Here is a 14,473-nt window from a genome sequence, read left to right on the forward strand (position 1 = left end):
GCCTGGTTAATTCCATAGATGTCATCTCCATTAGTCCAGAGGAGAGAGGGCCCCTGCCGGGCGAGCCAGGATGGCACTGAAGCTGTCAGCACGGTCTCCTGTAGTTAGGCCACGGGCCCTAGACGGCGGCCCTCGCTGCTCTGGGATCACGCAACAGGTGGTTTCACTATGAGCCTTTTCCTCTTAGCTTCACCGCACTTTTTCTCTCTCCCCGTCTGCCGAAAATGAAGTTTGATTGGATGGAAAATGGCAGTCATTTTTTCTTCTTCTCCGCGTTGTCATCTCGCTGATCGCCTACGCGTGATGTCTGGAAGACCTGATGCTTGTATTGTTCTCAGGCTTCTCTTCTTTCAGACACCCGTTGGCAAATGCATGATTTGAGGCTTTTCGAGTCATCTGTTATTTTTTCTGAACATTTGTCTTACTGCACTGTACTTCTTTTTTTCTTTTACGGTTGTAGCCATTTCTTTTACAGGTGCAGCCGTGTCGCTATTGACAGGATGTTGGTGTCCGAGTGGGCAGTTTGTAGTCACAGTTTGCAGAGTCCTCCGGGCGCTTTCTTTACGCACATGCTGAATTTCCTACGTGGCTGTTAGATATTATCATACTGGAAAATGGGCTTGCACGACTGCTGGCGACTTCCAAGCAATTGTGTGTGTATGTCTGTGTGTGTGCGTAGTCACAGCTTGTGTTTACACTGTGTTAAATATGCTCATCTTTTTTTTTCTCCACTTTTTAATGTTTCTGTTTTGTTGAAAGGACTTTGAATCAAAGTGTCTGCATGTGTGTGTGTGTGTGTGTGTGTGTGTGTGCGTGTGTGAGGTAGAAAGAGTGAAAGACAGTGTGTGCGCTTACACGCAAGTGTTCAGTTGCAGTTTTGGCAATTACCCAGTCACAGCCTGGTGCACACCATTAAGAGGTGCGTGTGTGTGGGGGACTTAAGCAAGGAAACTTTAACTCCATACCCCAAGACACACAACACTCTTTTGCAGAAAAACATACGAGGACACTGCCACTACTCAGCTCTCGTTCCAGGGAAATTCAAAACAGAACTATTGTCAACAAATTTGATTTGACCTGTCAAACCAGTGAAAGAGCTGTTGGATCTCGGTGCCACACATATCATACATTCCTTTTCGACTAGCGAGCTTTATGCTTCGATCATCCTGTGACAAACATGTTGGTGTTCCAACATACCCGAGGCTTTTCATGACAAACAGGCAGGCTTTCTTCATTTGAACTTGAATTGAATCATTCCTTAATTCTGGATCAAATTAATTTCAATCCCCTCTGTCTAATTCACTCTCCATCAGCGCTGAAGAGATGGTTTTTGGGGGAGGGTTTGGTGAGCGATGGGGTGCTGCTCATTGCTGCACGAGGCTTTAATTTATGTACCCTCAGACAACGCTAGTGGGGAGGGCAGGAGGATTCTGAATGGAGCTGTCTAGAAAGGTGAGTGATCTACAGGGCCACTAGATTTCTAAGGGTTGAGAGATGGTGCTATATATGAACTGTAGACTGTAACACTGTGCACCTGCCTATCCGTGGAAAGTAGCAGAGAGTGCCCTTGACCTGAGCCAATGAGATGGCAGCTTGTCGTACTCTAAGATAGATAGATTTAATGGCTTTCATTGTGTTACTTAAAGCCTAATTACCAGAGTGGGTTTCTGGCTTTGAACGTTTAGATAATTGACTGCCCGCTTTCAGTAGGATATCATTAACTTTGTACTTTTAATGTTTATTGTAATGATGTCAACCTTTGTGGATATTGGTTACAGAAAGTCAGATGAGTGGTGTGTGTTTTCCACTGTGTGGCAGAGGCTAATTCTCCTTGGGTAGGGATACAGGGGGTGAGGGTGCTGAATGAGTAGTTTAACCACAGAAGAAATGGCACAGACAACCTAAGCCGCAGCTTGCCCACAGTGGAACAAAGTCTGCCCTAAATGTTCAATGTAACACTATATTCAGTACTTGGGCACGTGCGTACACTCAGATGTATACACAAGCGCATGCAAAAACATTATTATTCTGCTCCAATGACTTACAGTGTGTTTCATTTGTAACTCAGCATAGGTCCGCAGCTCCATCCCTTATTAAGGGACTGTTTGGAAAAGAACAAGCTGAGAGGAATGCAGACTCTTTCTCTATGCTGCATGTCTGCACAGCCCCACAGTGGTTTGAAAATGTTGTGGAAAGTATTAAGGGGGCGGGTATCAGGAGCTGTTTCAACTCCTGATTCTTCTCTTTGTCCAAAATTTTCATGCTGCCTTAATCTTACCCAGGCGTCTTGCATCATATCTTTGAGTTCATTAACTACTGATTAAAAAGTGAAATAATGAAAGAGAAGGCTGAAAACAACTCATGACTGTCATCAGAAATGGGATATTAGACATCTTGGGTTTTGGAGATTTACCTCTTTTTAGGTTCAATCAGCATCTGTCGTAAATATGAAACCATAGTCCTCAAATTAGGGGTAAATGTCTCCTTTTGATATTGTCGGATCAAGGCCTGCGCGCTCTTGGATCAGTATGTCAAGAAGCCTTTGTGATGGCAGTCCGAGGACATGCCGCACACCATAAACCAATCAGAGATGATGGCTGTTGCACAGTGACCCACACACACACACACACACACACACACACACACACACACACACACACACACACAAACATACACAGAGAAGCCTTTCCTTTGCGGCCAGCCAGAGAAAACTAAATGACACACACACATCTCACCACTATCTAAAATTGCAACATGAATGAATTGTAAATCATAGCCTGACAGTTATGTGAACAACCATTAACCAGCTAGCAGTAAGTTCACATCCTGTAGCAGGCAGCTACATGAAAAGGACATCTCGTTTCTTCCATTTCACACAGTGAACTCTAAGCTGGTCTTTAGAGACCACAAGATTTAAAACAAATATACAAAAACAGGGATGAGTAGTCAGTCCTATCTCGATTTAGGCGAAGTGTTGTTAATGAGAAAACATCCAGTGATGTTTTTTTTTTTTTTTTTTCTTAGCTTTTCACAAATGAAGAAGAAAATTAAAATCAGCCATGGCACCAGGGGAAAATGTGAATTGAGTGTTTGAGTGTGATATCCAGGGAAACTGTTTGGCTGAGTGTTTCGCTGTTCTTCTTTCACCTACAGCACAGATAGCTGTCATAAAACCAAGCTGCACAATACAGTATGAGGTATTGGACATCGAGCTGCAGAGGTGTTTGCCAAGACGCTGAAACAACCATAAATCCAATTGCACAGCTGCTGCTTTATGTGTGCATACAGTTGTGTCGGAATTTCACCCTCATAGACACGTATACTGACACAAACGTTCTTTTTTTGGTACATTGTGATTGATGCGTATCTTTCCGCCTCCTTTGTCTTCCTCTGTCGTTTCATCCTGACCTCCAGCTGGGTTCAGGAGAAGCTTCCGTCTGAGCAGGAGGGACAAGAAGACCAACAAGTCCATGTACGAGTGTAAGAAGAGTGAACTGTACGACATGGCTGACGTGCCCACGTATGAGGAGGTCACCCCGTACCGCAGGCAGAGCGGAGCTAAACACAGGCTGGTGGTCATAGTAGGTGAGTAGAGAGTCCAAAAATGTAACCAGAAAATGCTCTGTTTATCAAGCTCTGGTCACCTCCAGCTTTGTCTTTCAGCCGGGGGGCTCTATTGCTGTTAAACTTGGCACCACAGATTTTAATAAATATCCTCACCTCCCAGCACGGTGACACGTACAGATCGCAGAAATGACTCAGAGTTGTGCAGCTCCAGAAGCCCCAGGTGGCCTGGCCTTTCCCTCCCACGACCCCCAACCCAGAAATGAGCTTCCCAATGCAGGGACTGAGCCGCAGTCATCCTGGGCCTCCTTAATTTAGACTTTTAGCACTCGGTGGAATCGACAGAGCAGACCTCATATTAATCAGTCACATTTAGTGCTTTCATTTACGGCACCTCACTCTCAATGTCCTTTCAATTTTTCGAGCCGATGGAATTGTTAACACTTGCCTGGAGGAGCGGGTGTTACAAAGCCCTCCAAAGAGCTTAATAACGTGCCAAGGTCTTGAAATGAATTTAGCGGTTTCTCATTCTGTGTTTGTGGTTGGAAGACGAGCGTTGCCAGTGAATGGTGGAACAATATGCTAAGCCAGGTGCAACAGTAAAGACTTAAATCTTTCTCGGGACCAACTGTACCATCAGTGAGTTCAAGGCTTTTCCACGTTTTCCTTTTTAGGTTTGTGTTACTTGTAACAAAAATGACAAGAATGTCCCAGACGCAGACGGAACAAAACATTCCCCAAATTTTGAGTGCGATCCTTTCCAATCTATTTCCATTCACCAAGGGAAGAGATGCACTCAAGGAATGAGGACTCAAGCGTCCGTTCCAGTCCAGTCAATCTTTTCATCTCTGATGTTCCAACAGCAGTTTTTCGACATTTGGGAGGTTAATCTAGCAACGAACACCACTTGCAACAAGGTCTCAAGGCCTTTTTTTCCTCATGCGTGCTCTCTGCAGAGGTGTGCTGCTAGTCTGATTGACCAGGCCTTGGTTCACTCAAATGAAAAACACAGAGCATGGACTTCATCAGACGTGCTGCTCATTAGCGAGCCCATTTTCCTGCCAGCATGTCACAGCCTTACACAGAGGATGCTCAACCTCTCCCACCTGTCATGCAAATGTAAATATTTTCAATTAACTTCCATAATTTGGAGGACAACCTATGGATAATTTCACACATAACGAAGCGGAGGGCCAAGGAAAGATCTGCTTTATGTTTCTCTGCCCCCCCCTCTCTCTCCCTCTTCCGCTCCCTGGAGTCTCTTGTTTTTTCTTATTAGAAATCCTTTCTCTGTAACTGCTCTTGTCTTTTTCTCTTCAGGGGTGCGATACTTTATTCCTAAATATAAGGACATGTGTTCGGCGCTTGAGAAAATCCCTTTCCACAATCAGTATCTGCTCTTCAGTTAATCTATAAAAGCAAGTTGGTTGAAAAAGTCCAAGCTGCAAAATTCCCCAGCTTCAGACCTGTCCTCAAACTATTGTTGATTTTGTGGGCTGAAATGACGACAACTGTCACCGGAAGATGATATCATGCTCAATGACTGAAGCTAAAGCTGCATGTCCCAGGAAAAAGTCAGGATTTTCTTTTCTAACATAATCTGTAACCCCACATAATGACATAGTTAGCTAATGAGATGCTGCTTGGCAATGAAAGTGACTTGTTTACTTCTGTAGATAGAAGGCTACTTAGCCAGACATGCTAATGACGGCATCTTATGTATGAGCCATTAAACACACTGTTTAATCCATTTCTCACACCTCTTGTGTTTTTGGTTTAAAAGGTTAAAGTTCTTACTACAGCCCATTGACAGCCTTTAACATGTGGCGAGATCTTTGCAGGAATGCCTAAAAGCGTTTCTTCATTAATGTGGATGCAGATCCACAGTACCCACTAACGAATGACCTGCTTCCAACCTCTTGCACTTGAATGAAGCACAGAGTCTGAGATCAGTTTCAGACCCAAAACAAGATGCTTATCTGGATTTTTATACATTTTCAATCAGACAGCCAATGAAAATATGTTTTTACATACTGCAGGCAGAGTTTGACTAAACCACTGATGGTTTTGAAAGAAATCTGATTATTTAACCTGACAAAATAGTGCGCCGATTCCCACATTTCCTTGTAACTCGACACGCCGAACTTACAGTAAGATTTTGATGAACTGAAAGTTTTTAGTTTGGGGTTTAGCCCCGAACATACTTCAAATGCACTGATGCCTAAGCGAATGTTTATGTGGTATCCAAATATATAACATTGGAACTCTATTCGAAGACTTCCCTCCTGGTGAAAATGTAGTAGCAGTGCATTGCAAATGATGTGTGCTCACCACATTGCACCACTGTCATCCTTTAAATGTGGTAGCAGCAAAGCCAGCACTGTGTGTAGTGCTGTAATGTACCCTGCCCTGGATATGAGGCAGGCTGGGAGGTTTGAGGCTGGGTCGAGGCTCTGGGGCCGAGAGCGGGGCCTCGTCGGGCCTGGCCTCGGCCTCTCGGCACAAACTGCATGCGATGTGCTCTGTGCTTGGCCTGGAAGTTATTAAGCTCGCAATATTAAAAGCAACTTCTCTAATGAGTGCGGTAATGAAGTCTGACACTTTTACTGGCACGGCAATCTGCAAGGCCAGAAGTACCGCAAGAGGGCCAGCGAGAGAGGCAAGCGGAGGGAGAGAAAAACACACAAACACAATGTACATACTGCAGCTTAGTCCAGAAAATTTGGAAGAGTTATGCCTTTTTTTATGGTGGCGTTCAGATTTATAATGTTGCTGTTGTATTGGGGCATTGTTTGAAACAAACAATGCACAAAGAAGTGGCGTGTTTAAGGTCAGACGATGGAACAGGACCACAGGGCATTGCTTCTGCTTGTAAAAGACCTGATGGTGGGCTTGTTGGGCCCTCTTGGCAGGCGGTGGTACAGCTGGAATAAGCTTTAATCGCCGTCTGAGGTATTCTGATGAAGGCCTGCTGCCATGCATCATTGATATCACAAGTGGCAAGCAAGGGAGCGATGTACAAGGTGAAAATGGTTTTACGAGCGTGCAGAAGTGGGGCCGTTAGTCATACCAAGGCGAGCACAAATGTCTCTGTCGGCCCCCTGTGACCGGGCCCTGATATCCACACTCAGACTCAAGCAAACATGCTTATGTGGAGGTTTGCGGCCTGCCGGGAGGACCGTCTGCACCACTGTGATAGGGCTCATAAAAGAGCCTCTATTACCACGCTCTGCCACCTTCAGCACCTACAACAACATTGGTCCGCAGCCTTGTTCAAACAGCGCCGCTGCATTCCTCCCGCGCTCCCGAAACAAATTCAAAATGAACTCCATTTCCTCATCTTAATAAATCACCCGAGCTCTCAACCCCCAGGTTCTCTAACTTTTTTTTTTTTTCCTCACTGAAAAACTCCCTCTCCCCAGCTAAGATTGATCGCTGTCTTCGGTTGGCCATGCGCTTGTTTATGCGAGACGGTAACCACAGAATGCCTCGCACCGTCCATCCAAAGAGGGCCGGGGTATTTTTTCTCTATTTTCTTTTTTTCTCCCTCTCTCTCTTGAATTCACAGCAGAGTGTGCGAGTGTTCTGAGGAAACAGCTTTTATCACTTACAGCAGTCGCACAATAGGACCCAAACCATGTGTTGCTGGGTGCAGAAGTAAAGGGAAAGCATGGGGTGTGAATTTGTCTGTGTGTGAAGGCTGCCAGCGCTCACAGATTACGCTTAAAAGAGCTTTGTTGTCCACACCTATTTATCAGGTTGTGGATCATTCCAAAAGCTTCCTGCTTCACACCTGATGAAATGTAGAGCAACAGCGTAGATAGCACGAGAGGAAACAGGAGCACTCTGTCTTTTCGAAATACAGAGCTTGTTTTTTTCAGCATTTTTTTCTCGCCCTCTCTCTCCTTCTCCCTCCCTTTCCACCTAATCCGCATCACTGAGTGAACTCATTGTCCGTTTGTTTTAGAGGAGCTGCCTGCTAAACACATTTGCCTGGAGAAACGAATTTCCAATAGGGTTTGATGCGATTGTAGTGCCTGCCCAGAACGTCAGGCATGCGAGGAATCTCGAGCCCAGATCAAGCGCTTTCTCTCGCTGTCCACACACTGCAGAGCTGTGGTAAAACACTGAAATGTGGAGCCATGCACTTGTAACTCCAAACTAATTTCTTGTCCAGTTCGTTGAAGACATTGATGCCAGTCGCTTCAAATTAGGATGATGTAGCACCCTGGTAACAAGCACCAAAATACTGTGGCTTTCGGAGACAGAGAGGAAAAAGAGACAGAGGGAAAACTGTAAAAGAGAGAACATTTGGATATTGATTCAGTGACTTCCACCAAACCAAAACCATTGTAAACAAGGTTCTTAGATGTTAAAATCCGTCAATATGTCTGCATCTACAGGTACTGAATGCACGTTTGCATGAAATTCAGACTTACATGCTGCCTGTTAATGATATCTATTCAAAATAGTTTCTGAAGCTGCCATATGTTTGTGCTCCTTAATATCACAATACAATTAATTTTCTTTTTTTTTACCTTTGACCTTTACCATCACCATGTGTTGGAGAGTTGGCTAATGAATGCAGGAGGGATGCCACAGATGAATTAATGGTCAATACTCCTGCCTCCTCCTCTCCAGCTCATTACCTCAGTTTCCACACTTGGGGCGTGATGGAAAATCCAGCTGACTTGCGACAATACAGGAAACTGCTTCCTTACCTCGACTGTGTACCTATGGTGAAGGTTGAATGTTCTGCCAAATTACAGTGAGAGAGGAACTGGTTAAAACTAACTGTAACTGTAGAATCCCTGTAACTTTGTCATATTAAATCAGTTCCCCTTGCTGGGAAGGCTTGCACTGGGCTGATTGTGTTTTAATAGAATGTGAAATTAAATTCACGCTCTGGTAAATTGATTTCATATTACGTAACAGAAACTTTGAAAGAGTTTCCCGTCCTCAGAGAAAGAGCTTTGACGCTGATCTAGAAGATAAAACTTTATTGATCCCATAAGGAAAATTCACATTACAGCCACACAGGAGACACACAGGTGGTAAGAAAACAGATAAAGAATGATTTGGAAAAATGATGACGAGATGACATTTAAACTGACTTCTAACTGAAGCATAGATATGAAAAATAGTATATAAAAGTACAACATACAAAATAATATATTGACTTGTATGGTGGTATAAGTAATACACTATAATGCAGTGTAAAATAAAATGGTTTTAGATGAATAACTACTTCTTATATTCCAGTTTTCCCATAGTAATCATACTGGTAATATAAAATCCTGATGATGGCACAGAGGGTCTAATATAATAATAATAATAATAATAATAATAATAATAATAATAATAATAATAATACCATCAAGATGCGTTATGGGAAGAATATTTCAGCCTCTGCTGCTTCAATTTTGATCTTTTTTTGTCTCTTTTGAGTCTCTTTTTGTGTCTTTTGATCTAATATAATGATAATTCTTTATGTTAATGTTGACATTGCATGATAAGATATTAGTTTTCTATATTCTGTGTGATTATAGTTTCATAAAAACATCATTAGTGAAGTCTTCTTTGCGGTATATATTTTATCATGTTCTTCTCTTTTCTCTGATTGCATTGTCTTGTTTTGATAGACTGTTTGTGTTTCGCAGGACCAACAGGTGTTGGCTTGAACGAGCTCAAGAGGAAGCTGTTGATCTCGGACCCCCAACACTTCAGTGTGACCATCCCACGTAAGTTCACCCCACTCATCCCACTGAGGTTAGGTCAAGCCCTTTGTGTCTGTGGTCAGATCCAGCACGAGGTGAGCAGCTTCCAGTAGATTCCATTTGTCTTCCAATCTTTCCTCTCTGCGCGTTTTTTTTTTTCTGTCTTATCTGTGTGTAGCTGTTTGTCTTATGTGTGAATGTGTGTTTTAAACATTGTGTCCATAAGCCTTTTACCAGACTATGGTTTTAGATCAGCTTATAAAACAGTCAGGTAGAAATCTGCAACAGCACAGATAGTAATTCTGTCCAATCTACAGTAAAAAGACATTTTGAATACAATTTCTACCTTCAATTAATGTGGACAAACTAAAATATATTACATTTTGAATGAATCACATTTAGAAAATACATTTTAGAGACATATTAAGATTTTATTTTTTGACATTTTTGCAATTCATTTTGATAGCGAGTAGAGATACAGACAGGAAACTGCAGGGAGAGAGGTATGACATCCCAAGCCAGAACTGAACCCGGGATATTTGCATGTGTCTTAAACCACGTCACCAGGACGCCCAAGCAAAGTCTTTTGTCAGCAAAGTTTATTTCTCTATTCCATAAGTGGACTTTGGCTTGTTCTCTGGTTGAAAACAAACATGTCTTGTTGTAATGGAGCTCTCAGTGTAACTGATGTAACCTCAGGACAGCGTACTGTAAACATCAAGATGTTCACAGATAAAATAAGCAAACAAGAAGTCGAGGCTGCTGTTCTCTGGAGGAAGGACCCTCATCAGACATCAAATAATTTACACTACAGCTGTGTGCTCATGAGGACAAGTCGCCTCCCTGAATCCATTTGTGCCCAAGAAGCCTCATGTACATCTGTCCACCGCGCCACGGGGAAATGTAAGCGTTCGAGATGCCAGATTAAATTCAGATTACGCAGCGCCCCGGTGCACCCTGTGAGCCTTTAGCAACAAATCAAAATAATCGCTTTAAGTGAAGGATGTTTAGCTTTGTTGTTTCAGTTTAGTTTTCATAGTTTTTGAGAGTGCTTGTGCTGTTTGAGTAATGAAGGTCCAGTCTGACACACACACACACACACACACACACACACACATGCACACGCACCGGGAGCTGTCTGGCAGTGAGTAACACCCAGGGCAGCTCTTAGGCAGCACGGCTGGTCCTCTCAAGGCCCAGGCGTTTGTTTCTCCTCCTGTGTAATTGTCAGCTTTTCACAGTCTGCCTGACAAGCTCCAAATGATGGAGGAAACTGCGTTTTTCGACCTCTTGAAGACATGCCATTCCACTGCTTCACAAGTTGGCACCGAGCTACCCACTCTCCTGTCTTTCTCACTTTATTTCTCGCTTTCTTTCTCTCTTTTTGCCTCTTCCTCCTCCCCTTTCACTCCTTTTAAGGACTTAATCACAGCGTCCCATAATTCTGAACAGCATCCAGCTTTGCTGCAGAGGCCTGATTCTCCAGGCCTTTTTTTTTTTTTTTTTTACTTTTTTGCACTTCTGATGTCCCAAAGCCAGCATGTTGGGACAAAGAAATCATTTTGATTTATACATTTGAGCAGTGCAGTGGCATTAGTAATTGCGTCGTTACCATCTGGGGCTTGGAAGGAAACAGCGACATGAGTTTGAGGAAATATGACGATCGCTGATATTAATTGCTCTGTTTGTTACGTGCTGTGTGGCTTAATGGATGCGTCCCAGTCGAAGTCTGACACTTGAAATGTCCCTGGTATTAAAATCCCATCGGTGGGGCCTTTTCTTCCACAAGGCATGATAATTGTTCTCAAATGTGACCTGTGATGCTGTGTTTAATAGAGCCCAGACAGCCTGATTCTGACCCATATAGAAGACGTATGGCACAAGCCCTGGCTCTCATTGAGAGGAAAAAGACTCGGAAAGTATCTCGTCTCACTCTTTTTTAATCTTTGATTGCTGCCAATGGACACATGGATGTGTTTAACACTTGCTGTTGTTTCGGATTAAGCCCGAAAGCGTTACCCCTTTTTGTTAATTTGAAAACCGGAGCTTTGGAGACCACCGGCTTGTGGTCCCGGTTAAATTTTGGGGTTTTTTCTTTCCCTCTCTCTTTCTCTTCCTCTCTCTCTCTCCCTCTCTCCCTCCCTCTGCTCGTCCCTGTAAAATGTAAACCAGCCGTCTAAGAAACACAAGCAGCATTGCAAGAAGCCATTAGAGTAGGGGGTTAACTTTTTGATTCCAATCCAAGTTTACTGATATTTTCCACGATTCGGGATTGAACGGATGCACATTCTTTTGTTGCACTGTAATTATTTTCGGTGCACAAAACAGACAAAATAACGCATGGTGGATGGTGTCGGTCTAACTACGGAGGGCCTGCTTGGCACTGCGTCTTACACATTTCTGAATGGGAGGCATAAGTATATGTTATCTTATGACAAGGCTGTTTTGGCTTCCTCCTCGTGTTTTTCCAACTGTTGTCTGAGGCTGATGACAGATATTTATTGATCTTCCTCAGTGTCTTCTCCACCACAGTTGGATTTATGGCTGTCTTTCCTTCTCGAGCGAGTGACACGTTGTATAAATCACACCATTGGTTTTCCATGAACCCTGTAGATCAGTCTGGACCATATAAAGGAAAGGCACGGGTCCACTACTAGGGCACAGCCTCAACACATGCTGATGAAAAGAACAACTCAGAGGAGAGTAAAGCAGAACTTGGCAGTTTTGGTTGCAGGTGATAAAAGTTTAATAGTTTGTTTTGGAGCTGGTCGAAGTGTCTGACGGGTGTACGACTCTCCCCTCTGACCTTTGAAGCACTCCTGAAATGAGCTGCGGTGTGAGTCGACCCCTTGACCCTTACAAATCCTCCGTCGCTGTCTGCTCACGTTCCCTCCACGTGCCGCCCCCACCGCCCATTTTATAGCAAGGCTTTATGGTTTATAGCCAAGTAAATGTAGAGACTTGATGTTAATGAGCGCTCCCAAACTCAATTACCTTACAGCGGCTAACAGTGGCGGCTAACGCTCCGGCTTCTGTTTCTACAGGCACTGCAGCCACATTACAAGAGACAAATTTAATAAGACACAGTAAACCTCTGCTGAATGTCAGTTAAGTGTCTGAGTTTAGTGCTGCAGCACTACAGGTTGTGTATTTTATAGTGCTATTACACAATAATATATACAAGGGTTGGCATGGCCCAGCGTGCTGTGTTTCAGACTTCCAGTGATGTTAATAAGGGGCTCAGTTCAGATGCTTTCAGCCCCAACAGTGAGTCAGACAGTCTGGGTTTGAGGTAATCACTGCCTCTCTTCTCCTCTGTCTCAGACACCAGTCGGGCCAAGAGGAGCCAGGAGAGCGATGGCGTGGAGTACCACTTCATCTCCAAACACCTCTTTGAGACGGACATCCACAACAACAAGTAGGCACAACTGTGTTTGGTATAAGTGAAGAAGAAAACCAATGGTGGACCCATCAGATTCAACTTCATACTGTAGACATGGACTACAGATTTTCATGATGTCATTATTTACAACTTTAAACGTGTTTTGAACAAAACATTCCCCGTGGTTGATCTCCCATCCCACAAATATATCCTTTTTACTAATTGTCTCCTATTGAGTCCTCTCACTTCACACACACGGAAAATTGTGTCATTTCACCCTGTTTCCAGAACAAATCAACTGGTTTCAAGAGTCTGTAAACTAAATGATCATTGGTTGAATTGTAACAGGTTGAAATAATCATACTAAATACTGGACTATAATCCTGCTTTTCTTAAGAACTGTTTACTGTGATGGAGCAAATATCCAGGAATAGTCGGACTTCATTCTCAAAATATTATATAATAAGTAATATATTTTCTTGTAGAATTACAAATTTATTCCCATAACATTACATTTTCTTAAAATTTAAGTTTTTTTCTGAGCAGTGGCCTTAATACGAAATTAATCTAATTTCAGTCAGTGAAATAGTTAAAAAGTTCTTTGACTTGTTGATTAATTGTTAAGTTATCAGTGCTATAATATACAACATTGACAACCAGAACCAGAAGGCATTTCTCCTTCATGAATTACATGAATACAGTATATATGTGTGCTATTTCAAAGTGTAATGAAAACACATGTGTTCAGGATATGTGAGGCTTGAAAGTCCTCACCTTCAACAACAGAATCTCTCTATCTGTGCTCTGGATCACTAAGAGGCAGGGCAGCATTGAAAGCAGCAGTCTGACTGGTCCAGCACTTGCTGCCACTGTTCAAACACAGCCTCCCTGCTGTCCTCTGTGTGTCTCTGTAACTGACTGTGAGCTGGTGTTGACAGGGCCAGGCCCTGTGTTGGTAACGGAACTCCAGACAGTGGCCCCAAGGTCTCCAGTCTCTGCTTCCTCCTTTCTTTAGGCGCTCTTTCTGAATCCAGCCACACCACGGCCCGCCTTGACATTTGTGGCCAACAAATTGAAATGCAAGTTGTAATAGTCATAAGAATGATTGATGGCTTTCTGCTGGTCTCACATAAGCTGGAAGGGGGAAGAAAGATATACTGTAGGGTGCACATGCAAAACATTTACGCACGCAAACACACACACACACACACACACACTAGTTACGACATGGAGGGGAATCTGTGGTGATGAGTGCATATAGAGTGTCAGAGCATACAGAGAAGAAGGGAAAGGGGGGCTGTATATTTAGGTCATGTTGCGGTGTAGGTCATGGCATGCGATGTTTTTCAGGGAGTTGGAGGGGTGAGCGACAGAGCTGTGATGTGGGGTGGATGCGTGGGACATTCCACGCTGAAATTACAAGGCAGCAAAGTAGACGAGGAGTGAGATGAACTTGTTTGCGTTATGCCTCATTGCGTGCAGCAAAAACAATGCGCTCTGTGCAGAAATAAAAGGTCTCTGAATTGGGGCCACAACAACGTGTGTTTAGCTTGAACAACTTTCCCAAGGGAAGCCCTGTTCTATGTCAAAATGGCAACAATCCATCCTGTCAGTATAGCTGAACCTCTGCTGGCACTCCTCCCTATAATCTATATACCTTCTCCTCTGACGACAAACAGCGCAGCATGCTGCAAGGTGTGAGTTTTTAGGCACAGGCTACTGTAAGCTCTTAAATGAATTTCCCCATAACCGAATGAGGTTTGTTTGAGACTGAAGTCTCCCTTCTTTTAAAAAATGCTGAGTAAAACTT

At 43.4% G+C, this 14,473-nt stretch overlaps 1 protein-coding gene across 5 annotated transcripts in view; it reads left to right on the forward strand.

Annotated features, from left to right (window-relative positions):
• The window catches only part of mpp7a (MAGUK p55 scaffold protein 7a), a 123,766-nt gene that overhangs the window by 99,287 nt on the left and 10,006 nt on the right, over positions 1-14,473 (forward strand). For all 5 annotated transcript variants that reach the window (XM_076761429.1, XM_076761430.1, XM_076761431.1 and 2 more), the window contains 3 exons: positions 3,415-3,585; positions 9,225-9,305; positions 12,606-12,699. In XM_076761429.1, the coding sequence (XP_076617544.1) occupies positions 3,415-3,585; positions 9,225-9,305; positions 12,606-12,699 (346 nt within the window). The remainder of the gene's footprint in view (positions 1-3,414; positions 3,586-9,224; positions 9,306-12,605; positions 12,700-14,473) is intronic.

The sequence above is a fragment of the Chaetodon auriga genome, chromosome 21 (assembly GCF_051107435.1).
Source record: "Chaetodon auriga isolate fChaAug3 chromosome 21, fChaAug3.hap1, whole genome shotgun sequence".
Lineage (NCBI taxonomy): Eukaryota > Metazoa > Chordata > Actinopteri > Chaetodontiformes > Chaetodontidae > Chaetodon > Chaetodon auriga.